General features: G+C 39.0%; 2 protein-coding genes across 10 annotated transcripts in view; both read right to left on the reverse strand.

Annotated features, from left to right (window-relative positions):
* Positions 1–806: 806 nt before the first annotated feature.
* On the reverse strand, positions 807–8,238 carry LOC113575382 (interleukin-1 receptor type 2). The gene is made up of 10 exons (XM_027006849.2): positions 8,094–8,238; positions 7,263–7,335; positions 6,868–7,120; positions 6,332–6,503; positions 6,007–6,184; positions 5,630–5,698; positions 5,078–5,143; positions 4,634–4,769; positions 2,274–2,407; positions 807–1,741 (listed from the first exon to the last, which is right to left on the reverse strand). Exons 1-10 carry the CDS (start codon positions 8,112–8,114, stop codon positions 1,599–1,601), a joined length of 1,245 nt encoding a protein of 414 aa, XP_026862650.2. The 5' UTR covers positions 8,115–8,238; the 3' UTR covers positions 807–1,598.
* Positions 8,239–13,231: 4,993 nt separating this feature from the next.
* map4k4 (mitogen-activated protein kinase kinase kinase kinase 4) overlaps positions 13,232–27,836 on the reverse strand; it is a 55,207-nt gene continuing 40,602 nt past the window's right edge. For 6 of the 9 annotated variants that reach the window (XM_027006859.2, XM_027006858.2, XM_027006857.2 and 3 more), the window contains 10 exons: positions 27,412–27,666; positions 26,040–26,151; positions 24,946–25,113; positions 22,934–23,077; positions 20,627–20,761; positions 20,238–20,338; positions 19,851–20,000; positions 18,803–18,962; positions 18,401–18,540; positions 13,232–16,342 (listed from right to left, as the gene is read on the reverse strand). In XM_027006859.2, the coding sequence (XP_026862660.2) occupies positions 16,259–16,342; positions 18,401–18,540; positions 18,803–18,962; positions 19,851–20,000; positions 20,238–20,338; positions 20,627–20,761; positions 22,934–23,077; positions 24,946–25,113; positions 26,040–26,151; positions 27,412–27,666 (1,449 nt within the window). In that variant the 3' untranslated portion in view covers positions 13,232–16,258. The remainder of the gene's footprint in view (positions 16,343–18,400; positions 18,541–18,802; positions 18,963–19,850; positions 20,001–20,237; positions 20,339–20,626; positions 20,762–22,933; positions 23,078–24,945; positions 25,114–26,039; positions 26,152–27,411; positions 27,667–27,836) is intronic. The other 3 variants (XM_027006860.2, XM_027006856.2, XM_027006855.2) reach the window with 1 other exon arrangement.

Below are 27,836 nucleotides of genomic sequence, written 5' to 3' on the forward strand. Positions count from 1 at the left end.
GATCTGCCAGAGTCCATCCTTGAGCAATATTGATTCCCTAATTTTTACACTTTAGCATTTGGACATGCCTAATAACCTACCCTCTCTTTCTTCTGTGGAACACCTATTTGCTGATCCGGTCTCAGCTGTGGTGGTTCCTCCTACCAACCCCATGCCCCGCTGCTGTGCAAGGGAGAACCTGCTGAATAAAATGGCAGGGCCAGAGACAAGAAGCAAAAGGTCCAGACAGCAAAAAGGTCAATAATCGAGTCATAGAAGGGCAGTAGTACACTAGGACAGGACAAAATCCAAATAAACAGTAACAGGCAGAGTAATAAAATAAATAAAAGATACAGAAAACAACAGCTTTGTATGCAGAGTGATGATAGTCTGGCATGCTTCGCAAAGACTAAAGTTTCTTGGGAGCCTTATATAGCGTGTTAATGAAAAGGAGTGGGTGCAGGTGAGTTTAAGCGATAACCATAGAAATCAGAACTCTGGAGATGAGGACCTCTGGTGGCCAGTAATAGAACTACCAGGTTGCTCTCTGAGAGCTAATAACATGTAGTGGTGTATTTAGGAGAAACAAGCTGTAGTTTCCTTTGTTTACTGTTGTTCTGAACTTATATGATGTTCTTAGTGGATTTGCCACATGCTTCTTCAACAAAGAGAAAACTATAATTTTGATGCAATATAACCTGACACCTCATGTCTCTGTGTCTATTTACATGCAGGCAAAATACCAGATATAAGAGTTTTTTATGAGTTTTTTTAATGTGTGTGTACAGAGACATCAGGTCTGTACATAGATAGCAGTGATGTGAGTAATTCAGGAGCTGCTGCTTAGAATATTAATATCACATCTAGGGCAGGAAAGAAATGAAATCCTTACTGAAAATTATATTTAGAATGTTCCTAATATATTAATACCATTATTAAGATTACAAACATGCATTGCTTTACTATCATTACAACGGTTTTTGACATTTATTACTAGCACAATGAAAGTTCAGGCATGTTGCACAAACACATGCTTATCACTATTATCACCAACAAAACCAAATGCAGTATTGCAGCATTCATTTGAAAAGAAATTGGACATTGCACTTTTGTTACTTGCACATACTTCCTAGATGTAAATCCACCTAAAGAAATTCTATTACAAATGACTCCAACAAGCATACAACATCGCCATGTTTCAGGAAGTCAGAGAGACTACCACTGCAGTTTAAATGAATATGCATGAACCACAATTCCAGACAATTTTGAAAGATATTAAGTTGTGAACTTGTACAATTCTTGTACCATACAATTTACATGAAAAGACCAGAAAATGATTTTAACATGAAATTCACAAAGCTGACATAGAATAAAAAAATCAAAGTAGTTCATTCTCAGGATAAGAATTCTACAATTATTTTAGAATTTATATTTTTATATTTTATAATTTTATATATTATTTTAAACATTGCCTTGACATTGCACAATTGATTGTGAACCCTCGTTTGCTGGCTTTCAAATCAAACTAAAATGAAACTGAAAAGCGTAAAAAAAAATGTTTTTGTGTATTTGAAATATTCCCAGCAAAAAGTAAAATGTGTTGAGCAGATGAAAGACATTTAAAAGCTGCTGTTCTGTCGAGCACGTATGTAGTTATTCCTTTTGGGTGATGTAGGGCAGAGCTGATACAGGAACACACTCATCACCAGGAGAAAAAAGCAAGAGGATACAGCAGCTACCACCAACCACATCGTCATGGAGTCTGTATGCAGAGATGTTTGTAGGGTGCAAGTAAATTAAATGACACGGGGTTTCATTTTACTTTTCCTAACCTGCTTATTTTTTCTTTCACATTTTCTCTTTCTGTGCTCCAGTCCTCACCCTAGCATACCTGCTTCAGGTGCCCTAGTGATCCCGTTAATCAAAAGCTAGGGTTGAGGATCATGAAGTACCCATATGAAAATATAATCCAATAAGCAGTCAATATATTTCAATATCTAAATAACATGCACCGGCCAAGTATTGTACTGGTGCTGTCTCATATACAGGACCAGTAAAAAGTCTGTGCACACCTGACAGAATGCAAATTTTTCATAGCAATTTAATCTAATGGCTTATGCCTTATGGCTTCTAATATTTAAAAAGTAGTGACAGACTAATATGAAATTGATAGTATACTTATAAATTGATTTCCAAAACAAATATGAAATAAACAAAGAGTAGGTGCATCCACACTTTTGACCTTTGGCAGCATAATCATAATATACACATAAAATCATTTTGTGTGCACCTACCTTCCAGTGTAACTTGTGTAATGACTTCCTGCTTTCCTGACAAGTTCTGAGCAACACACTTTAGCTCCACTCTTGTGTCCTCCTCATGCACCTCCAGAAAAACAAGCTCCACCACCACATGGTTGGGCAACACCCTAGAAACAAACATATATGTCCATATATTTAGTCATATATCTATATACATATATTTAACCTAATACTGAGCATGGAGTCAAAATTATGATAATGTATCACTTGCAAGTTCCTGATATGAATTAATGAGCAGTGAAAGTTCAATGTTCTATATATAAATTAAGCTCTAGACACACCGTGTTAGTGTTTTCACGCACCATATACTGTATACCGTTGCATAATAGTGATAACATGGGACTATCATATGGATAGCCTACATGAAATACACTGTAGTCCTTTCCCTGGCATGACGACACTCGAAAAGGGGAGTAAAGCGATAAGTCAAGCAATGAACCTGGGTCCAGAAAAAAAGCTCTAGTGTGAAAACATCATTTTTTGGAGCTGTTTTTGAAGCAGGAAATATCTTCTCTATCACGTGTCACTACACTGCACTGGTGTGGAATTGCACCGCTGACCTGGAATACGTCAAAGAAGTCGAGAGTGCACAGCAAAAAGGAAGGCGGTCTATACCACCCCAGTGCCACAAGGGGGCACAAGTGAGCTCTACAACCCCAGTGCCACAAGGGGGCTCAAGTGAGCTCTACAACCCCAGTGCCACAAGGGGGCACAAGTGAGCTCTACCATGCAACTCTGCACCCCACAACCATTTGTAGTCCCAATTTCAAATGCAAGTAGTTTTTTTTTGTTTTTTTCCTGCGAGGTATATCCCTTTCAAACTGCAGTTGATGTAATTTAAGTGGATGTTTTCTACCTGAAAGATTGGTTAGACATTTCGGTCGACCTTGAACAATATGTGCTATCATCAATTCGGTTCATTTTCATAATACGAAATGAAAGCTTGTCATCGCCGCTTGATTTTTTTTGTCTGGCATCTACAACACTCCTACAAGCACTAGCTATATTCCTATGTCACTCCTAATGATTAAGTTAGCCCATTCCACCCACAAGGCAAGTTAAATGAAATCTTGCTGCCAAAACAAACAGAAAGAAATCAAACTAATTCAAACATATATTGTCTGTGTGCTGGGTGTGAGCTACTGGTTGAAAGCAATAGAGCAGTTTACAGTTATCTTTGCTTTTCTTTCCAGCTCCACACCTTTCTCTGTATTTGGTTAGTATGATTTGGGTTGTTGGTATGCTGCTGCTTGGTTAATATTTGGTTACTATGAGTGTGTAGATGATAAGGTTGCATGCTGTTCTTTACTTTTCTTTTGAGGCATAATTTTTCTACAGTACGGCAGAGATTTACTGTGAGAACTGCTGCCTTGGTACTCTGGGGAGATTTTTGCCACCGATGGAATCATGAACAGCACCACCAAAAGGTTATAATTCCTAACCTGACCCTATTCAGTGAACATCTCAGTGTATTATAAATGGCATTTTTAACTGCTATCCATCTAACATTAGCCAGATAGTGATGTTGAAAATGTTAATTTTAGTTTTGCTATTTAAATTTAATTGGTATTAATTTTACAAATCTGTAGGAATATAGCACTTGTTATAAATCAAGCTAACAGCAGATCTTCACCATTATCACAGGACTGTTAGAGCCAGCCATCTACTTTTAACTTCACTTTAGCTTGCAGTTTTGTTGATTGTAATTTGTGCTTTGATTGGACGATGCATCCAGAATCTAACACCTGGATTTTTTTCTCCAAAGAAATTTTTAAACCAGTATGCTCATTAATGTTCACTGTACATGCCAGTGTGTATTCCACATACATCTTCATAGTGACCATTAATGTAGTATCAATCAGAATACCATTAAAAAGGATTTATGGCTTTAAAAAAAATCAGTCCAAATGAGTTACAAATCTAGGGCACATTTTTAGTGCTTGGGGACATTTTTAATATACTAATATGTAACACATGTATGTCAAGGTACGGCCCCTCCTCCCAAACATCTCCCTGTGTGTGTTTATGTGTGTGTGTGTGTGTGTGTGTGTGTGTTCGTTCATCCGTCCGTATGGCCACACCCTCCCTGTGTTTCACACCTGCTCCTCATTGTGTATCATTAGTGTGCATGTATATAAATCTTGCGTTTGTGTGAATGTTGTCGATGTTTGAACCCTGTTAGCCTGCGAGCCACGTAGTTGCCCTTGTTTTGTGTTGCAATAAGCGTATCATTGTGTATTAAATGATCCGTCCTCGCATCCTGCTCCGCCTCATCGCATTACAATGTAAAAGACTCACAGGGTTCAGAGGTCAACAGAGTTTTGAATGCTTACCTCCTAGTTGCTTGAAATGCTCGCTCACTCAGATATGAACTGTCCACCGACCGGCCATTGACCAACCAGGTGACCTCAGTGTGGTCATATGACTGATTACCAACCAGCACCTTACACTGGATCACCAAACTGGAGCCTGAATGCAAATATTGTAAATCAAAGACCAAAACATCTTCTGTTCATTGCAATTATCGCCTTATAAAGTGTACATTTTACATTTTAAGTACACCTTACTTATTTTAATGGATGTTTTGCTAATTGTATTGCATATTTTGGAATGCAAGGAATACTGTCTTTGCAGATCCTCTGAGAAACGCATGTATCTTACAGTAAAATGTACAAGCATTTGTGTAAGTAGTTCAGTGGATTGAACAGTGTTTTTAATGCATTTCTAATGTTCTTTGTCCATTTAAGCTTTAATTGAAGAGTGCACAGTGAACTCACCAAAATGACTTTCAATCATGGATCCATTTACAGGTGTAGTGATGTAAGGGTAGAGTATAGCTGATGCTGCATGAAAGAATCATCATTAAGCCCACACACATCTATTACATACTGTATACCTACATTACTACAAGCAGCTTCTTATTAAGTATTGCAAACTTATATCCAAACATATGTATTTATTTGCGTACATATGTATATATTTATTTATGCATGGATCTAAATTTATGTAATTTAAAAGGATGATGGTCAAGTTCTAAAATCTGTGGAATATGAACACATTTAAGGAGCTTTCTAGCTGTTGAAATACAATCTGTGAACTCCACCACAGCACCTCCTTACAGCTGTGTTCTGCTTCTTGACACTTTTATTGTTTCTGTACTGTCATGCCATATTTCAACTCTATCGCTGTTCACCAGTTTTGTAAGTTCCTATCAAGCCTATAGTCTTCTGCCTGTGTTTCTGACCTCTGTTCTAGTTTTCTTTTTTTTTTTTCTGGTTTGCTGGTTGCTCTCCCACAGTGAATTGTCACATAAATCAGAGGTCACTCACATGTCACTGCAGCAGCTGTTGACTTGGTAGGTTGTTTACTACCTGAGTCTGGAATATTTGTAACCGGGGCTGAACAACATTAAGGAAAACACAGTGAGGACAGAAATAATTATATAAATACAACTTAAGAGGGAGCTTTGCTCAAATATAGAAAGGCTAGCTGGTTAGCTTTTAGCTGGTGATTTATAGATAGTAGCCCATTTTAAGGATAACCACAGTAGATCTTAGTGCAGATACAGTGCTAGTCCATATGCGTGAGATACATACATTTACTCTTATAAGCAGGATATAACATGCATTTGCCCAGGCTTTGTGATCATGCAAATGAGAATAAATGTTATCTGTGGTACCATGTAATTCTGCGACTCATAGTTTACCTAATACTTGTAGTTTCCAGGTCCTGCTAACATTGTAGTGGGTGTGATTGAAAATCACTTTGAGCTTACAGGTGTATAAACCTTTGTCTTCAGGAGAAACTTTCGTAATAGTAAGCAAATTTCCTTTTTCCCGCTTATAACGAGTACTGATTAAAGGAAAAGCACCCACATTAAAACCCTGTAAAAAGTAAGCGAATAAGTGTTAGCAAATTGACCAATACAAATTTACAAATGCAGCATTGGAAGTTTTGTGGCTTAAGCAGACAAACTGGCTGTCTTCCTATTACCAAACATGCTGTCACTCTCTTCTGTTACTGAAACCCACCTTGTACCACTGTGGACTTCCAGCCATTATGAAATGTTTTATGTGGGGACAACTGATGTTCAGATCTGTGTCTGGCTGTGCAGAGACAGGATATGACATCATATCCAGGTCCTCTCTTCCTGTCTCATAGATGGTCACAGAAATGCTCCCGGTAATGCAGAACATGTCACTGCTAAAGGGATAACATACAAACATACACATCCAATCACACATGTACAAACACACACACACACATACACACACACACACACACACACACACACACACACACACACACACACACACACACACACACACATATATATATATATATATATATATATATATACACATACACACACATACAAACATACATAAATACAGACAACAAGGTAGAAAGAGACAAATGATTTGTAATCTGCCAACATTATTAATATATAGTAATAATTATATGGAAAACTTTTAGAAAACAAAATATTGACCTAAAACCAGGCCATTTTCTGGTGTGTGCCATTAACCTTATTCAAGCATAACGTATTCGAAGCGGAGGGACCAACCTGAGTACATAAGAATACGTTCCTGAATCTGATGGGTGTGAGGGGAGGAGCCAAAGGGATCGCCCCCGCTGTATGACCCTGACAGTGTCATTTTGGAGGTCATGCTGTTCGCTGTGTGAGATGTGAAATGTGCTGTTGTCCACTAGGAGCCTCAAGTACAGAATTGCATCTTCAAGAAATGGGAATCTGATGACCACTAGTTCTCCCTGAGTGTGGAAGTCTGGGATCTCTGGACCCACAGCCAAACAGCTGGCTGAACAATACACAATGGCTTATTTTAAGAGTTTTGTTCAAGGATACAGAGGTAAATCAGCAGAGGGGAAAAGGTCTGGTTCAGTTCAGTGAAATTCAACTCAACCCAGTTAATAAGGTTTGCAGTTCCACAAACATCTTACATTTTGTAGGTAGTGCATGGGCCATGGAAAAAGTAATGCACACAACCATCCATGTGAGGAAGCCAAAGGAAGACTGGGTGAAACAGAGCAAAGAGTCAAATGACTGCTTACAAACACACACCTCATCACTCATACCGAGTTACACCACTTCATCTAATGACACAATAAGAAGCAAACACAAGAGACTGAGCCAAAGCAGTGGGTATTATTCTCCAGCTAGTTCACTATTTGTTCTGTCATTCCAGAATAGATCACAAAAAGGCCTAAAGAAGATACAATAAAATATATGGATGTTGAATAAATGTTAAACTGTTAGTGAAAAACACTGGTATTACTTTTAAGCATGAATTGAAAATACACATTGAATCTTTATATAAGTTACTTCAAATAAATACTTTAAAGAACTGTCTGTTATCAGACAATCTGACACTAAACTGGTGCATTATCACTGAAGGCAAAAAGTCAATATGAATGTCTGAACAGCTCATTCAGAAGCAAGCGCAGAGAGGCATTTTTTAGTTCCACTAAACTGCTCCTCAAATTGTCCTTCATTCAGCATTCAGCTCACATATTATTTAAGTACAATTATGTACATTTCAGTACAATTAAGCATATTGTCTGATAAGACAGTTTTTAAAGTTTTTTTTAAGTACAATATATTGTTTTACCTTATGGTGTTGTTCATGAAAAATATAAAAATAAAATCAATGATGTAGCTTATGTAAAGATTTAATTAATATTTTCAAGTCATGCTTAAAATAATTAATATAGAACACATTTGGGCAAATCCATCCATGCGCTCACACCTAGACAAACTTTATTAGCTCTCACCTGTCTGATGATGATGATCATTGTGATGAAGAGAAGACCAGCCGGCAAAAATGGGACTGACAATGGAGGTAAGACAGAAGGAAATAGAAGAAGGAGGTAGAAGGAGATTTGCTGCAGGAGACAGAAGCTGTTAGCAGTTCTTTCCCTTGTGCTGTCTGTAGGCGCCTATTGGGGAACCTCCAGTTCGAGCACTTTAAGACTTCTCTCGTGAGCCTGGAAATTCCTCAGCTTTCCCAATCAGAAGGCCATTTCAAATCACCTTTCTAGAAAACACAAAAATTACACATACACACCCAAACCACACACACAGACTAAACGCGCATGTGTGCACATGCCTGCATACATGCTGAGCACACACCGCAGACACACGCGTGTGTGTGCACGCTCGCAAACACAGAAACACAATTAAGGTAATGCTATCTCACACACTTCTGCTGTGTCTGTGTGTACGGAGTAATGAGTGGTGTCTTTGGCTTAAATTGTCCAACTGAAAGCTATTTCTCATTTAAATGGAAATAGTTCTGTAAAACCATCATGGAAAGATAATAAAATAGAACCAGCTGACGAAATAACTATTTTCCTAAAGTATTTATATAATAGACTATGGCTGCTAAGTAACCCTTTTAACATTAGCTAAAATAGTGTTTACAATTAAAAAGTACTTAGTACTTAAGTCAATAAGATACAAGTTGTATATTGAAGCTTCAGTTGGTTCCACAATGATTTGGATGCTCTTTATCCTCACAGTGTTGCAGTTGCTTTGTGTGTGTACACTCCTGCAAAACCACACACTACATGCTGCAATTTACATGCTGCTTTTTAACGAGTATTGTTGGAGCATGAGAGAATTTCTATATTTCAGTTTTGGACACAACACTGAATCACTGCCACACATGAAAGCCTTTATGAGGTCATATAGCGTAACTTGGCACACAACCTTAATTTTGTACATTTTACATTATATTTGTTATGCAGTAGTATGCAGTTTTGGATGTAACCAGAGAGAAAGAGAGACAGAGACAGAGAGACTTTGAACTTTAAGATATTTTATGCATCAATTACCTTTTGAAAGACCCATTCACCTCCCCCACCTACTAACCTCAAATACCCCCACACACGTTTATAAACAAACGGTGTGCCTTCAATATACAGTGCACAGTTCCTGTGGAATGATAAAACATTGCATACAAATATTCAGTGTCTCTTCATCAACACACTGTATCAGCAACACACCATATAATTTTTAAAGGGTTTAAATCCTTGAAACAAAAAGAAAGTGTGTATTACTCGTCTTATTTAAAGACTCCCTATTAATTTCCACATTGCCCATAAAGTGAGTGCTTTTGACATTTAAAGCCTTAATAGTCAAAGCTCCTGCATGTCTGACTAATCCTATTGGGGATTTTCAGAACCTTATTTGAGATTTTATTTTGTAAATATTTTAAACTACATCCAGGACGTCTTTATGTGTCCTTAACCTCCTGACTACCAGCAGTTCAATTTTGTCCTCTCTAGAGTACATATTTAGACTTAAATATCTCCCACACCAAATTTACTACAGAGCTAACTCCTTTTGTTCTTTAAAGAGGACATTTAGAACTTTTAAATGATACCAATGTAATGGGGGTGGGGCTTTAGCAACTTACTCTTCCTCTTTAAAGAAAATGGTGTCCATCAGCACAAGGGGTTCAGGCCATCAAAAAGAAAGGAAGAGGAGCATCTGAGATGGTGGTCAGGTGAGATCTGGAACTCGCTGTCATCAAGTGGATTGACAACAAACCAGTGGTCATGGCATCCTCTGCCTATGGCATTGAGCCACAGGACACATGCAATAGATGGTTTAAGAAAGAGAAAAGGTATGTCCAGGTGTCAAGACCAGTGGCAATTGCTGAGTACAACAAAAACATGGGTGGTGTGGACATGGCCAACAGGATGCTAAGTTTCTATAGGATGTGCGTACAATTTTCCAGATGATTACTCAGGTCTAAGTAGGAATCGCCAGTGAGAGTGAAGATGACTACATTCCCCCACATCAAAAGTGGAAACCTCAGCCAAATGCAGCTGAGACACTATGGGGCCATCCATCTCCCACAGATGGTGGATGAAACACATGCATCAAGGTGTCGCAGGTGTGGTTGCAACACAAAATGTATGTGATGTGTATAAAGTGCAAGATCTTCCTCTGTGTTTAAAAGAAAGGAAATTGTCATACTCCATAAACATAACTCCATAACATCAAAATACACTAGACATACACTAGAAAAGAGTTACATATAGAGTATCCTAGCTGTTGGTAGTTTTCATCATATATCTTATGACAACTTGATATTTTCTTTGGGATTGATTTACTGTGATTATGATTCAGTTTCATAGGTAGCGTGTTCAGATGTCCACTGTAGTGGACACATTATATTTTTAAAATAAAAACATTAAATTTATTTTTTTTTTTTCAGTATGCTCATTGCCTTCCAAACAATTGGGGAAGTTAAAAAAAATGAATTGGGAGACATTTTTTTTTTTTCCCGGTAGTCAGGAGGATATTGGTATTCCTCACAGAATAACTTGCAATATTGCAGTTTTTTAAATACCAGATGAGTCACAGTGGATTACTTCCCTGCCTACTTCCACGAAGCATTCTGTAAATATTGAAACCTCTCTGACACATGTATGCACCAGTCTGAATTTCAATTCATCTACGTTATTCACCAAACCCATCCACTCAGCCAACCATTCCAAGAACGCAAGTAACAGACGAGGGGAAAGGGAAGTACAAGGGGAAAGGAAAAAAAAAACAATCAATCACAGTTCCCACACCGATTGCAAAATAAACAGTGGACGCACCACAACACACACACAGTCCTGAAAGGGATATGGCCAGCATTCCTTAAAATAAAAGACCACAAAAAGGTATTTTAATACAATGTCAAGCATATACAGCTGCTCTCGCACTGTGGTATCGTTAATTCATCAAATGATGTGGTGTTGTAAATTCATGAAATGAGCTGAACCTACCCTACTCTGAAACCCCTCAAGTTTCTGCATGACTGGTAAACCAAGAAACCACTGATTTTATCACACAATGATGGAACAGAACAGGCAACATGGGTTTGAGGTGCCAGTGTTTTGTGAATGTGTCTCATTGTCTTGTGTTAGTGTAACAGGTAAAACCTATGAATATTTGTCTTTTGAATTTCACGAAAACATTTCATTTATATATATATATATATATATATATATATATATATATATATATATATATATATATATAAATGTATTCATTTTTCCCCCCAATATTTTACCTGTGTATATTCTTCGGTTTGTGTGCGGGCACGTTTGGAGTAGTTATGTAGGTGCATTCGAACACATGAAAGCTTTTACTAATGGAATTAGAGGAGAACCCCCCCCCCCCCCCCCGCACACACACACAAACAAACAAACAAACATTTGTATCATGTTTATATAATCATCACAGTAAAAGACCAGCAACCAGTATGTTTCCAACTTCTCAAATTCCTTCCTTTGGGTGTTTCCCTCACTTGGAACTGCCACATCTATTACCACTGCTGTTTTCTGCATCTTGTCCACTAACTTAATGTCTAGTTGGTTCACCACTACTTGTTTATGTGTCTTGAGCTGGAGGTCCCACAAGATGTTAACCTTGTTTGTGTCCACCATTTGAACTTGGGGGTGTACACCTTATATGCCTTGTATATGTTTCTGAACATGATCTCAGCCACTTGATTTCTCAGTGTATGCTTTGCCTGCCAGCATCTTGCATTCTGCTACTAGGTGCTGGATCATCTCAGAGGCTCATTTGCAGTCTTGGGTCTTCTTTGGTGTGATACACACATGCCTTTGCTAGTGCTTCACTCCTGCCTTGTCCAACTATTGGTAGGATTATCTTATGTCAGCATCAGTGGTGCATTCCATGGAGGGGCTTATCCTGCCATAGCTTCCATGGTGATCACATTCCCTAGCTGTCTGAGGCACTTTCTCATCCACTGATCCTTGAGGCCATTGCTTGAATGTATTCATGGATGTTTTGTGGTTACCATGAACAATAGATCTAACACTTTATAGACCCCTTCCCCCCTCCTGTCTTATCCTATGGAGGTACTTGGATGGTGCTGTCCTTCTCATTTTCTGCTTCATAGTGGGAACCATGATTGGAGAATCCCCAGGTATTTGTACCTGTCATCTAGGTCTGTTAGACGGCCTCGTGGAACTTCAATTCTCCATGACCAGACCACTTTTCATCTTTTAACCATCAGCAGACTACATTTTCCTGCCCGAATGACATTTCTATGTCTTTGCTGTAGATCATTATCATGTGGAACAGTGAGTTTGGTGTCAAGCATATACAGGAGGTGGCTGATATTAGTTCTACTCCTGACTTTTAACTGTATCCACTCTTATTGATGATCTAGCTGAGTGCATTCAGACCTATGCAGAAGAGCAGTGGGGACAGTGCATCTCCTTGATATATACCACACTTTGGTACCACACCTTGGTATATATACCACACCTTGTGGTGACCTGTCAACAAGGAAGCTCCTGTAAGGAATACTAGCCACCAAGCTAAATGAGCATATATGCAAGTGTATGAATGGCTCAAAACACCACCTGCTAACTCATAGAGCCATCTACCTGCTGCCCACCTGCTATCAATATCATGTTATGCCTCCAAGTTGAGTATGAACTGCAAGCTGCTTCAGAATTACAGACTTGCCACCTTAAAAAGATGTGGTTTAACATACTAGAGATAAATGGAAAAATACTTGCTTGGGTCATGAAGGTATATGAAGCTGTAGAAAATTCTCTCAAACTTGTGATACATTGGTGGTATTGAGAAAATCCCTACATGTTACATCTGAACAGAAAGAGGATGTCAGAGCTCACTAATTATGTATTAATTAATAATTCAGATAATTTACATAATACATTTCTACCTAAATAATTACATACCCTGAATACATATAACAAATACTAACATTTTAAAAATGTTTAAAATACATGCTAGTTTTACCTGTTCAAATCTCTTGGATTACCTATGTGATTAGATTGTAAAATGGTATGTACAAGTTATTTTGTTGTTTGTTTTCAAGGAAACAAAAATAAAAACAAACATGCCATGAAGGTACCTTAAATTACTTTAGGAGTTTATTTTCAAAGAAAAACAAAGGACCATCAGGAAAATACAGGACATCCTGCCATACAGAGAGGACAAACAATATAGTGCCACTGAAACACAGACATCCAACCAGGTGGGAACAGACATCCAACCAGGTGGGAACAGACATCCAACCAGGTGGGAACAGACATCCAATCAGGCAGGAGCATTTTTGCACTGCACTAAGAAAACACTGCCCCAATGATTATCTGTAAACAACAGAGTAAAGAAATATTGCCAAAAAAAGCAAAGAATTGTTTAAGAGAGAACATAAATACAATGATGCACATTAGTTTAACAAAACTGCTTCTGTAAACATTTTCTCAACAGGTGAGCATTATATTAAGTGTGCACTATATTAGGCCATTATTGATATACAGTTGTAAAGACAGGAAAAAAAAAGGTTGATAGTTAGGCATCTTAACTATGTCAGAACCGAAGAGTAACAAAAGCACTTAAAACAAAGATCCAAAAATTAAGTTTCATTTAGTGGTTCCTAAACATCGGTACATCTCAGTTTTGTCATTTTAGCACAACTGATATATTACAGCTAAAGTTAAAGTAAACTGAAAGTTCAACAGCTTTTGCAATAATTCTTACTCATTACAATTAAATGAAATTATATAGGGGAGAAAAAAAACCCCTAATGATAAAAGGGAGCATGGGTGGTGAGGGACATGTAGGGTGGGGTTGTGTGCATGTGTGTGTTGCAGTGGTTTAGGGAAAAACTAAAGGAGAGACACAAAAGTGGGCAAACAAGGGTGTGAGGGCAAAGCCAAACAGGCTTAGGGCTACATGTGTGTATAAGAGAGAGCCGAGGCGTGTTATAATTTGTGTTACTGTAGCTTTGGGTATTATTCAAACCCAGTTCTTACTTTCTTTTACACAATTCACACATGATCTCCTAACAAGTCAACTGAAAGATTTGTTTAGTCTATTAGATGGTCTGACTTGAGTCCAAAAAAAGTACTTTTAAACATATGAACATTAAACATATAACTAACACTTTATAATCCTTTACAACAAAGAGGAAACAGCAGGGTGTTTGCAAGGAGAATTTCTTTCTCCCCCAGAGTAACTATGCTAGTCCTGATTATGCTCAAACTTTCAATGCCAAAAATAAGGGTGATAAGGAGAGACAAATAGAAAAACACAAGAAAAATAAAATGTCTGTGTATGGTACTATGGAAATTGGTATTGCAATAAACCATTTATCTCATTCTCTCTCACTAGCAAAAAAAACAAAACAGAACATCTGCAATAAATCCAGACTCCAGAACAGCAGAACTGGGTTGTTTGCAGGTCTTCAAAAGCAGGATGGTAAAGACATATACCACTGTCTCAGTGCTGTCTGTAGGTGTCAGACACTAGAGATTTACTATCTGTTAATTTCAATATCAATTTCAATAACTGTTAAATCACCTAACAGAACTCCAAGTGGCAGGCAGAGAACATTACACTGATGCTGAAAGAATCCTATATTTTACAGTCAGAAAAGTAACAGGTTAGTGTGAAATATAACCCTTCTGGTCCATTTTCTTTTTAAATGCAATAAGTTTCATAGGCTTCAGCAAAAAGAGATGACTGACATAATTAAACATAATTTGACATAACAACCGACAGCAAATAATCCCAGTGTTATGTACAACAGAAACAGTCAGGCTCAGTTACTGAAGTATTGTTGAAAATAAAAAAATGGGTTCATGCCCTTCAGTTTCAGCCACATGACAATATTTTCACACTGCACTCCAACTTAGTGCATCGCATATAGAGGGAAGGAACATCTTACAGAAATGGTGGAGGAAAACAAAAAAAAGAGTTCCAATAAATTCACCAGCAGAACGTATTGTGTTTGTGTATATTACACATGACCTGTCAAAATACATGATTTAAGATTAAACATAATTTCTCTCAAATCCACAAATGCAACCACACAACCCCCCCCCCCCCCCCCCCACACACACACAACTCAACCATACATTTACATCCATACACAGAACCACTCGACCCATCCATACAAACACACCCTCCTCCATCACCATGCATGCGCACGCTGAGGTGACACATGTTTCCACTCACTTTCGATTTCTTATCATATATTCACAGCAGGTACATAACTTCAACCAAAGCCTATTTCAGCCTATGAAATTCTAACTAGACAAGAGACTAGAGTCAGGCGTGTACACCTGCTCCCTACGTTTCCCTGTCAGGGAAGTGGTCAGAGCGACACTAACAAAGAAATGACAATGGTGGTTCCTCTCTGCCTTTGAAAACAATAAGGGTCAGCACCATGGACTTCAACAACATTAAATAAGTAAAATAAAATAAAAAATGACTGAGGACACAAGCTGTGCAAGCATGGATAACAACAGGTACAGGAATATGCTAATCCATTTAGTGAATAATAATAATAATAATAACAACTTCAAAATATTATTCATGGTCCACCTATGTCCAAGACCCTCCATTCGCCAACTTTTCACAATGTGAACACATTTCACTTTCCCAGGGAAAATAAAACAAACCAGCAACAAAAACCTGAAGCCTATCTTTACCTTACATTATGAAACTCACTCATTTAGTTATGGCCACTAGCCAGCTAGTCACTCTACCAGATGATCAAGTAGGGATACTGTGGGGGGAAAAAAAAACACCATTTACACATGAATAATACTGTTCCTGCTTACACCTTTCCCCCAGCTCAGCAATAACACTGCACAAGTTCACATCTCTCCCCAGTCTCAACAATAACACTTCCTGCTCACACATTTCCACAAAGAGCCTGGGCTTCCGTCTCATCACACACACTCAATTCTTTTGTCATGTAAATTGAATTTTCTGGACAGCTTCTCAGTCTGTCACGAGCCATTTATGTAGCATGACTTCTGCTAGTCACATAGAGGAAATTCGGTGGTAGTTCAGATTCATGGTTGTTGTAGTTTTTGCCGTCGTCATAGCAAGGTAGAAAGGGCTCACCATACCCGTTGACCGAGGTTTACCAGCTGAGTAACGAGGTCCGGCCCAGAGTCATGAAGTAGACCTGGCTAGAACCACCAGAACGCACCGATGCAAAAAAAACCTGGGAACAAATCATTACCAACAAATTAAATACACTGAACAAACTATTCAGTCAAGACAAAATCAAGAGAATCATTTTACAGTTCTCCCTTTACTGCTTGGCATTGCAAGCCAATATATTGTCCTCTGACCAACCGGTGTGTGGGTTCAAGTTTCAGCAGTGCCATGTGTCATCGAAATGAATTTAGCTTTGAAATGCAATATCTGTTTATTGAAGTGTAGAATGAAAACTGAACGGTTTTCAAGACAAGCATCCAAAAGAAAAGATGGAACCATGATTTTAACTTCATGTTCAAATATTCTTCTCCCAGCAAAATGACGTTTCAGTGTTAGCAAAAATGAAACAAAAGCAGCAATAATTACAATTTTCAAATGAAACGAGATCGGGAGTAGGCTGCATTAACTGTGTGGTTGGGGCTGTGATCCCATAAGTGCGGTTTAATCTTCAGTGCTGTTTACAATGTAAGATATGACTGTTTATCTATACTACAAATACATAATTCTTCCTAATGATGTATCAAAATAAAAATCTGGAGCCAAAATCGAAATTCAAGACATACTTGAATATACTTGGCCATTTTTAATCCATTTTTTCTACTCAAACCTAGATAGTGATTAACTTACTATGTATGCACAGAACTATAAACTAGTATGTACAATGAAGGTCAAGGTCATCAAAGGTCTAAGAAGTCCCACATAATGCTATATAAAAGCTACATAATAGTGCAGCACTGAAATTCAAAACCTTGGCTGAAACGAGAACCGAAATTCAGGATACAGTGGGCCGAAAAAATGAAACTCAAAAACGCCTTTTTTTTTTTTTAAAACAAATTGCCTTTATATTTTACAGGAAGACATGTATCCAATGCCCTTGACAACGAAGAAAGAACAGTTGGTCATCCAAGGCAATGAGTTCCAGTTTTTTTAGTTATACTTTAGTTATACTTTGTGCTCTAACACTATTTTTTCATCTTCTCTTAAAGTGTGGCTATAGAGGGTGGCAGCATGCTAGCAGAGACGTTCTTTTTGTCTTCTGTAGTTTTGCTGTGTCCTCCATACTCAGAGGGATGTCGCATTTTCAAATGGTGTATCAGACCTGTTGTTGAGATATCCTTGGGTGTTGCACCTCCTCTTCAAACTGTCACATCTGCAGCCTCTAGCCTGACTCCCGAAGACTACATTCCCCATAATCCTCCTGTGCATTCCCAATCCGTCTATTGATTTCACCTGTGTCTAGTTATCCCCACTCTGTCTCTGTATTTAAACGCCTCTGTTTGTAGCTTTCTATTCTGGAAGATATCAAGCCTTCCAAAGGCTTGCCTTGCCTTCTCATTTTAAGACGGCCCTTACTGTACTTACCTTGCTCTCTGGTTCATGAGCCTTTTTTGCCAACCCCTAGCCTGTTCAGTCTGCCTGGTTGTTTGATAAGACTGTTTTGACAATGCCTTTGCATCAGTCCTAATTTGGTTTTATTAAATCTACTAATTTCTACCTGAGATTGACTCCTCATCTGCCTACCGAGCCTGACAGAAACTTTGCATGAACAGAGATTACACTTTGCTTGTCAAATGCACTGAGACCATGAAATGTTTCATTTTCACTGTTCCTGCTCATGAGAACAGAACAGCAAAGGGAACAAACAGCATTTTTTGGGGGCTTAAACAAATTGTTTTTGGGTTTTTTTAAGTTATTTATTTGTTTACGTTAGGCCATTTTCTTCTTTTGATGGGAAAAGTCAAGAACCTTTGTTGGACATTTTAGTCAAATTTTCGGTGTCCAAAATTTCAGTGCATCACTACTATATAATGATCACAGCACAGTACGTTAGTGATGACTGTAAATCCTCCAATATCCCACAATTCTATTCAACTCTCACACTAGTAAGAGAAGCAGAGCGGAGCACTAGCTGAATAGAAACCTGAATGATCCAATATCACCACACCTGTAACAACAAACAATGCTGGGAACATAATGGCAATAGAAGAGCCTGAAGTGGCACCCTTTGACTGTGTCCACCAGTGGACCGACTGCGTGTCTACTACTGTTTGCATACACTCACCTTGTCATTTCGCTCACACAGGAATTTAAGTCTCTGAGCTCTCTTGTGCATGAAGACTCCGTCCAGGTGACCAGTCTCTACGGAGCGGATTTCAATGGCCTTCTCTCCCCAGCCCATAATCTGGTTGGACCGAATGTATGCTGCCATAATAAATACACATGTAAATAAAAACGGGGGGAAAAAAATCATAATATGAATCAAGGTTGAAGTTTAATTTAAACAATCATTTAAATGACTATAGTTTTTAATTAAATTTATTAAACTTAAATTAAACTAAATTAAATTAAAATGTATTCTCCTTGGACAACTGTATTCTACTGGTCATGTGTTATGTGAGTGCAATTTGAAATTCCAGCATGTCTGGCATACAAATGTGCATGTTTGGGGGTGTTCTTTACATACCCACAGAAGTGGGCATCTCTCCCCACTGTAGCACCACATCTTTAGTGATGCGGCCATAGGTATTGACATACACTCCCTCATCCTCATAACACACTAGAAGTTCAATCCCATCTGTGTTGGGCAGGATGATGATGGCATGGGACTGAATACTGGTCTGGATCTGTACATCGCACAATACAAAATGTGAATGTGTCAGTTCATATTTGTAAGTGTATGGGTGTGTATGTGAGACCTTGTTTGTAAGTGTATGGATGTGACTATGTGTTTGAGTGTATAGGCATGGAAGTATGAGATTGTTAGTATTTGGGAGGGGGACCTTGTGTTAGTATTTTCCTGTGTGTGCTTGCATGTGTGTGAGAGCATGTGTTTGTGTTTATTAGTGTACAAGTTTATGTTTGTGAGTAAGTACTTGTAAGTTTTTAGGTGGGGGGGTGTTTGTATGTGTGGGTGGGCACGTGTTTGTAAGTGCATAAGGTTGTGTGTGTTTGTGTGTGTGTGTATATGTGTGTGAGAGAATGAGCGAGCGAGCATGAGCATGTGTTTGGAAATGTATAGGTGTGTGTGTGTTTGTTAGTATATAGGTGGGTGTGTGTGTATGTGAGTGCGGACTTACGTACGTGTGTTCACTGTGTTACATACAGGAGTGGGCAGATAGATGTCATACACCGCTCCTGAAAAGTGTGTGTGTGTGTGTGTGTGTGTGTGTGTGTATATGTTTGTTAGTATATAGTTGTGTGTGTGTGTGTGTGTGTGTGTATGTGAGTGTGTTCACTGTGTTACATACGTGATAGAGGTCATACACCGCTCCTGAATAGTGTGTGTGTGTGTGTGTGTGTGTGTGTGTGTGTGTGTGTGTGTGTGTGTGTGTATGTGAGTGTGTTCACTGTGTTACATACATGAGTGGGTAGATAGATGTCATACACCGTTCCTGAATAGTGTGCATGTGAGTGTGTTCACCGTGTGACATACGTGAGTGGGCAGATAGATGTCATACACCGCTCCTAAATAGTGTGTGTGTGTATGTGAGTGTGTTCACTATGTGACATACGTGAGTGGGCAGATAGATGTCATACACCGCTCCTGAATCTACATCCACTGCATGAAATCCTGAGCAGGAGCCATAGATGACTTTTAACCTCTGACCTTCCTCCACCGTCAAATCAACTAAGAGTGGCTTGTGTACTAGGTCACCAAAAGACTGATAAAAAAGATAATTAAATTAGTTAATTCAGTTTAGAATTTATTTAAAATAATAAGAGTATTAATTTGGCACAAGACAAATTACAACCAATTATAACCTTTCAGTTTTGCCACTGCTATAACACTGGACTTTAACAACCTCATGACGTCAGTATTTGCAAAGGTTCACATATCTGTCTGAAGCACACACATTTCAGTCATTAAAAGACTATGCAACCATTTGAAACTGACTGACCTTGAAAGCCATGAACTTATGGTAGGGTTTTGGTGCCCATGCATACACCTCCACGGAGTTCTTCAGTGCAAGGACCAAGAATTTGATTCTCTCATACTTCACTGGAACAAATCCAAACAAGAAGAGAGAGTTTCAGTGCAACACATGAAAACAGCATCAGGCTAAGACTGACACTCTATGCCTGGCTCACAGTTTTAAAAACAGGACCAAAAAGAAGCAAATCAAATAATTACTGTAGTAATAAATTCCCAATATTATGCACAAAACAATGTTTAATTGCTATTGAAAATTCATGCTATTATAGTCATGCTATTATAAGACTAAATAACACTATTATACAGATAAATAACACTATTATAAGTTTATCTGAGGAGAAACAGGACACATACCAACTTTGTAGTGGACGCACCCCTCCAGGTCCCCTACAGTGGTCCAACCCTGTTTTTTCTCTACCTCTGGGTCATTGTGAAGAATCTTGTTTCTCAGCCAGGAAAGATAGTACACACGCAACTTATTCTTTTTCCCTGCATCAAAGAAATTAGGAGAAAGACAGAGAATGAGGCAGAGAAATGGGTGTATGGTATGCTTTCACCATTCATATGTCAAAATTCTGCTGTAGGAGTTGGAAATTCAGCCTGTTAATTCAGTTTAACTCAGGAGAATAGGACAAATGAAGAAAGAAAAACTAGACACTGATTAGCCAGATGGGTTGTTGTGATTCACAGTAGATCTCATTAAAAAACTGCCTGCCATCTACAGAGTCTGAGTGCCCACTCTTTGTTTCTGTGCCACTCAAAAACATGTAGATTCTGAAAGGATTTTTATAGATCAGCGAAACCTGCAGGTCCACTAGGGTCCTAAATGGAAACCTAACATGAATCGAATGCATGAATAAATATATTTAGTGCAAAACCAACATCCTGAAAAGAAACAAGCAAAAAAAAAAAAGAAAACATTTACTAGACTATCCAAGGTTCAAATTTAAAAGACTAGCATCCCCCCACCCCCCTAAAAATCCCTTGATTTGTTTAGTTACATGACTGTTACATTTACAGCAGGGGCAGGTGTGGGTGTGCATTTATTGCTGGGTAGCTATATTTATGGTGGATCATATGACATATGATGGTAAAGCACAAAAAAATGAAAGAAAACCCCCCCTGAATGGACATAAAACAGCAAAACAAAAAAAAACCCCACAGATGACAGTAAAACTGGATGACAGTAAAACAATTACAGAGAAACATTGTCATCATTTCCAGAAACCGAAGATGCAGGTTCATCAGCTAACATGAACATCACAGATGGCAACACTACAGGACCTAGAGCAGTGACTAATGACTCCTACAGCATTGAGCTCCTTCTCCATGGGGTAATGCCAAGGAAAGCACAGGAGCACACTGGGGTAGTGTGCGGCTGGACACTCGCATCGCTGTAAGGATGCGGATATTAGAAAACAACAAAACACAACCACAGGTCTCTCTTTGCATTTCTTCTTGCCCTTCACTCTGAACATGGACAGCTCTCTTTGTGAGACAGGCATTGGATATGCTCGACTCTGACTGTGCTAACCTGCACTCAAATATAAGTTTAAGCTCTGACAATGCTTATGTCACGCCATTAAACTGCTGCAAAGATGAGGGGCTGGTTCTCGACAGCACATCAGACTGATGGAAATTCCACTACTCCTCATGAAAGAGTCCAAAGCAGCTATTATAGTGTGTATAAAGCTATTGATAAGACAGTTATGATATGATAAAACACTGTTTTATCTGTTATGTCCTTTTCAGTATTCTGTATGATTTAATACATGCATGCCTGCTGTTTCTCCTTCCACACCCAAAATAAATAAACCCCACAATGCCTGCATTTTTATTCTAATGTTTCTAACCCTTTGAAAACAAAACAGAAGCCTTTTAAAAATCAGAAACAACAAGGCATATTTACCACATTTACCTTACCCTGTCAGTCTGTTGAAGCAATGCCTTTACTTTCGTACTCCATTATTATGTAATGGAATAATTTTTGGGTTAAATTTAGACCCACTCTGAACAGATGACTTGCTCAATTTCCTTTGCTGGTGGAAACCTATTACGATAGCCTTAGCAACGCTTCCTCATTGCACTAAAGATAATATAGAGAGAAAGTTGAGCACTACACGAGAAGAAAGAGAAAAAAAACGAGTTACTAGTTCTGTTCTCTGCAAGAAACTGTGTAGGAGAGAGTGAGTGATGTCCATAATAGGTAATGAGCACAGCCACCATTTAATAGTACACAATACAAAAACAAGAACAGAAAAGTGCGTTTTATACAATTTTGATGTGAATTGAATTTCAGACCTTTTGCCATGAAGAGTCTAGTGGAATACGTTTATAAATGAAAACCTGTAACTGTATGTCGCACTCCACACTCCAGAATGCAAAATCCAACCAGGCCTTGAGACATTATTCCAGATTTAATTATCAAAACATCAGACAAGAAAAGTAATATTGGCTGTTGCTAGCAGATGCTGCAGGTATGACAGCAATGAGAAAAAAACAAGCAAGAAAAATACAATAAAAGATAAAGCCTAGTGTATTTTAATGATGCATAAGACCTGAAAAATCTAACCCTAACTCTGAATATACTTTGCACAGGCCCTTCACTTTTAGGTCTGTAAATCAATAGCTAGAGGAAGGAAACTTGTGTAGGTAACCTACCTGATATAGTTACCAGCACATTTAAACCTTCCAGGACATCCATTTGCTGAAAGCGTCTGCGGTTGATGAGGGGGTAGACCTTTCCTTGACCACTACGGTCAAGCAACATCAGGCCACTCTCCGTCCCAACTAAAAGATTCACACCTGGGAGTGAAAGGGAGAGAAAGAGACCAAAGATCTCCTATTAAAATCAAATCAATCCAACATATTTATTAATAAATCACTTTACATAAATGTATACTGGTTTTCCTCTGTGATTACACACCAGTAAAAAAAACAATCCACGGGAAAGGTACATTAACAAAAAGTTACAATCATACATATTTCACATGCATAAGGTCAGACATCAATATCATACAGAGACATAAATGCTCAGATGTCACTATCACAGACATCAATACAATAACCTTCCATGTAGGACTACAGCTAGGAGAAGAACCTTCCCCTCTAAACCCCCTCGTTTAGGGGCCTTAGAGCTTAGGAACTCACACACACCCAATTTTTAAATCTCGGTTAAAGACTTACATTTTTAAGCTTTTGGTTAGTTTTCCTGTACATAAAGGTACAGAGCCTGGGGCCCACAGTTATAGTTTTCTGGTAATCTGAGATGTTGATGCTGCCATCCAGCTACTTCACACATTCACTGGGATTTGTGATGACCATGTTCAATACTGTATTTCTGAGTCTTCAGGACTGTGGTCACCCTGTGATCCTCCTAACTACATCTTTCTCTTTTATTTGAATGTTAGTGCAGAGATGATGCCAACACTGGAGTAGACCTGCTCATCGGTGGTAAAGCATCTAACTTTGATGCTAGAAAATGTCTCTGTGCCATCAGCAGATGAACGACAATGTGAACCACAAGAGCCTTCTGTCAGTACTCTTTGACTTAGAAATCACCAGCCCAGCATGGAAATGGTTCAAGTCCTACCTGGAAGGACACTCTTATCAGGCAACATGGAGGGGATCCACATCTCTTACATACAAGGTCACAAATGGACCTGCTTCCTTCTACTTTATGGCAGTGGTCAAAATCTGATCTTGTCTTGAGGCCTTACCTCAAGCCCTTTGAGCTTTGAGCTCCTTGAGCTTCAAGAACAGCAAATCATTCAACTTCCATGGAACACAAGTATCAAGACTCAAATTGTGATAGCCAGATGACTGGTCCAGACTATCTCCAAAATGGCAGGTCTTGCAGGCTGTTTCCAAAATGCAGTGGTTAGTACCTACCAACAGTGTCCCAAGGAAGGACAACTGGTTAATTGGTGACAGGGTCATGGTGGCCAAAAACTCGCTTATATTCATGGGGTGCAAAGTCTAGCCTGCGAGGTCTGATCCCATAGATCCCATAGAAGAGCTACTGTAGCACAAATTGCACCACCTGGAGAAGATGGCTCAGTAATGGACTATGGGAAGAAGGCATGCCGGCAGAGGCAATGTGTTGCACTGGGCAGTGTTCTGCTGGGAAACTTGGGTCCTGACATTCATATGGATGTTACATGTTACATACCTAAACAATGCTGCAGACCAAGTGCACTTCTTCTAAACAATTCCCTAATGGCAGTGGCCTCTGTCATTAGACAGCTTCCTATCACACTGCAAAAACTGATCAGGAATGGTTAGAGGAACATGACAGAGTTCAAGGTGTTGAGTTGGGCTCCAAATTCCCCAAATCTCAGTCTGATCAAGCATCTCTGGAATGGTCTGGAAAAACTAGTCTGATCCAAGGAGGCCCCACCTGGTAACTTAAATGATTTAAAGGCTCTGCTACTAAATACTGGGAGTCAGATACCACAGGACACCTTCAGAGGTCTGGTAGAGTCCATACCTCAACAGATCAAATGTGTTTTGATGGCATAAGGGGGACCTACACAGTATTAGGCAGGTGGTTTTGATGTTATGGCTCATAGGTGTATTTCCAGACAGTGGGAACATGCAAAGCTGTGTGTGTGTGAGTTGGTGAGGAGGTGAAGGGGAGAGAGAGAGAGAGAGAGAGAGAATGCAATATTCACCCCAGAGAGCAGCACAGAGGATCTCAGAATTAAACCTCTTCTTGTACTTTCGGATCTCCGGAGTGTCACTCTGAGGCCTGGTGTTAACGGGGTTGACATTGACCACTGAGCCCTTGCGGGACGCATCCTGCCTTAGGGCCTCCTGCAGTCTTGCATCATTACTGTAACCTGAGGAGACCAGTGGAGGTAAAGACAACAGGACTTTAGCTCTTTGTACTTGTCTTATGATGGAAACAATATTTATCTATCTTTTGCAAAAAAATTCCTTCTGACAGAATATTTCCTTTATTTTGATATTTTGAGGTCAGATGCTGTCATACCATTCACTTTGAATCAAGTTTCAAGTTTGAATCATTTTTGCATTATTTTCTTCAAATTATTTTCAAGTCAAAGTGCAAAGATTAATGAAACATTTATGTAAACATTTGTGTAAACTGGTTACTTTCATTAGGTCTTTGTGAAACTTTGGGGAAACTCCATCCACAAAGACCACTTGCCCGAATTTGGCAAAAAATAAACCTTATTAAATACTCCTAAATATAAACATTACAATGTTTGGACTTAGGTGACAAACGTTTTATTAGTAGGATTTGTCAGTAGTAATTTCCTATTATCAACAACTGTATTTAAGATGACGTTCTTAACCTTTTCTCAGCTTTTTGAGATAAGATAGCTGCCTTCAAAACCTGCAATCAATTGTTTTTTGTTCACAATTTTTCTATATTTAATAAGTTCTATATTTCATTAGACAGCAGAACAAGGCAACAAAGTGCCAACTCCCAAACCTACAGCCCTATAGGCTGAAGCATACAGCTCTACAAGGTAAAACTGTACCTTCCAGGCTATAACTACAGTGCGACAGGGTAAAACCCTACAGCTCTACAGGACAGTGAGGATGCCAGAAGGCAAGTCCTGCTCTTCAGTGGGAAAAGTAGGAGTGACCTTGGGATGGTGTCTGGGCTGAGTTATTAATCACTCCCTCAATTACTCACCCCTGAGTTATTCATCCACATTGTTGAGGGACTCAACAATATTAGATAGATGGTTATAGACTGTGACTCACCCTCTATTTACTTATCCCCTAAGTTACTCACCCGCGTTGTTGAGGGCACTACCAGTGGATGGAGAGATCTGGAGGAGCCGTGGGTCAATGAACGGAGTGAAGGAAGAGGAGGACTTGTGCTTCTGTGCAGTGCTGGACTGGGACTGTACATGGGAAGTTTGTAAAGAATCAAACACTGTACAGTAAAACTGCTTAATCTGGCATAATCTTAAATGCAAGCAAAAAATTATTGGTAAACTCCGCAAATCAGCTCCATCAACTCCACAACGTTTACACCTATATGAAACACCTATATGACGTTCCCTACTAAAGCATACAACATAATGCACTAGCATTATTGTCAGTGTCTAAGAACAATGACATTTGTAAATGACTTTGTAGGTCAAATTCTGAATGCCTATAGACACAATGCCACAATGTCTACACATTTTCACATAATTGAGCTATGTATTAACTGTTGAAAATAGGCAAAAAAAATTCTAAATTAAAAGGGCCAACAAATCAAAGAGTTACTGTTTTTCTCAGAACTTATATTATAATCAGGAACTAACTTGTATTGACAGATACATTCTATGCATCAAGAAAAACAAATCAGTAACTTCTGTAAAAGCTTCCCCCCATCGTTTTGCATAATAAATGCATGAAACTATTTTAACTGAGTGCTCATAAGGTATTATCAGCTACTACCAACTGTTTTGTTATGCTTTAGTGTTGGCCATCTAAAAGTGATTAAACTTTAATTCTGCCTTAACAGTAACACTGCAGTTCTAGTAACATTATAATGGGAACATAGTGTAAAGCAGGCAGAATACCAGAAAATATAGACACACACAAATGTAAAACTCAGTGGTTTGATGGCTAACGGATAAAACTTAACGTGCGTGCAATAAGATAAGGGGGCAATGATGTTTGCAAAGGCAAGACAGAAAGGAAAAGAGAACAGAAAATGGAAATAAAATTTGGATTATTAATCTCCCAGTTTTTAGAGAAAATCTGTTACATAATGTCCTGGATTAAAGAAAGTAAAGAAGTGTTAAAAGTAAGCAACAGACATTATGCACTGAGCAGTAAAAATGATACCAGAAGGTGTTTAGCCGCCATGTGTCCTAAGTCAACACTACTGTTTGCCATACTCAACACTATCCTTTCCCATACCCAACACTGCCCTTTCTCATAACCAACACTGCCCTTACTTCCAATACAGTGCACCAGGTGGAGAAATACAGCAGAGCAGAGGTGAAAGGGCAAACAGAAAAAAAGAATTAGAAGAGGATAAAGAGAAAGCTGCTGCAGGTTTGCCTTAATCCTGTCATGGTTAGTCTGAGGGCGTCTTCAGGGGAAGGCTTCTAAGTTGCTACTCAGCCAGTCCAGAGCAGGGCGCTATGGACTGCAGCAGGACGTACCTCCAGGAGGCTGAGCAGTCTGTCCGGGGGCGTGAGTGGGGACAGGGCGGGACTGCTGTGGCATGAGGATGAGGAGGGGGTGGAGGGGCAAGAGGAAGGGGGTGAAGGCCGACTCTGCTGGAGCAGGTCAGGCAGGAGGTGAACTCGGCCTGAAAAACCATTCCGGTCCTGGATCCCCTGCAGATCCACCCCAGCGGCAGGGCTAAAGCCCGCCCCTGGCATCGGCACAGGCCGCTTTTTTATATCCCCTGAGCTCTGGAATTAAGAAGAAGTAGAATGTCTGCTGTGCTCTGGAAGTAACATCTAGCTGATTATTATTTAGCGGAAATATTTTTGTCACAAAGCAACTCTAAATTTAGCCAAGTAAATTAGACACTGCCTCTAGAGAAGAAACACATTTTACAGAGCTGTTGCTACTGAACAGT

This window comes from Electrophorus electricus, chromosome 25 (genome assembly GCF_013358815.1).
Source record: "Electrophorus electricus isolate fEleEle1 chromosome 25, fEleEle1.pri, whole genome shotgun sequence".
In the NCBI taxonomy this organism is placed as follows: domain Eukaryota; kingdom Metazoa; phylum Chordata; class Actinopteri; order Gymnotiformes; family Gymnotidae; genus Electrophorus; species Electrophorus electricus.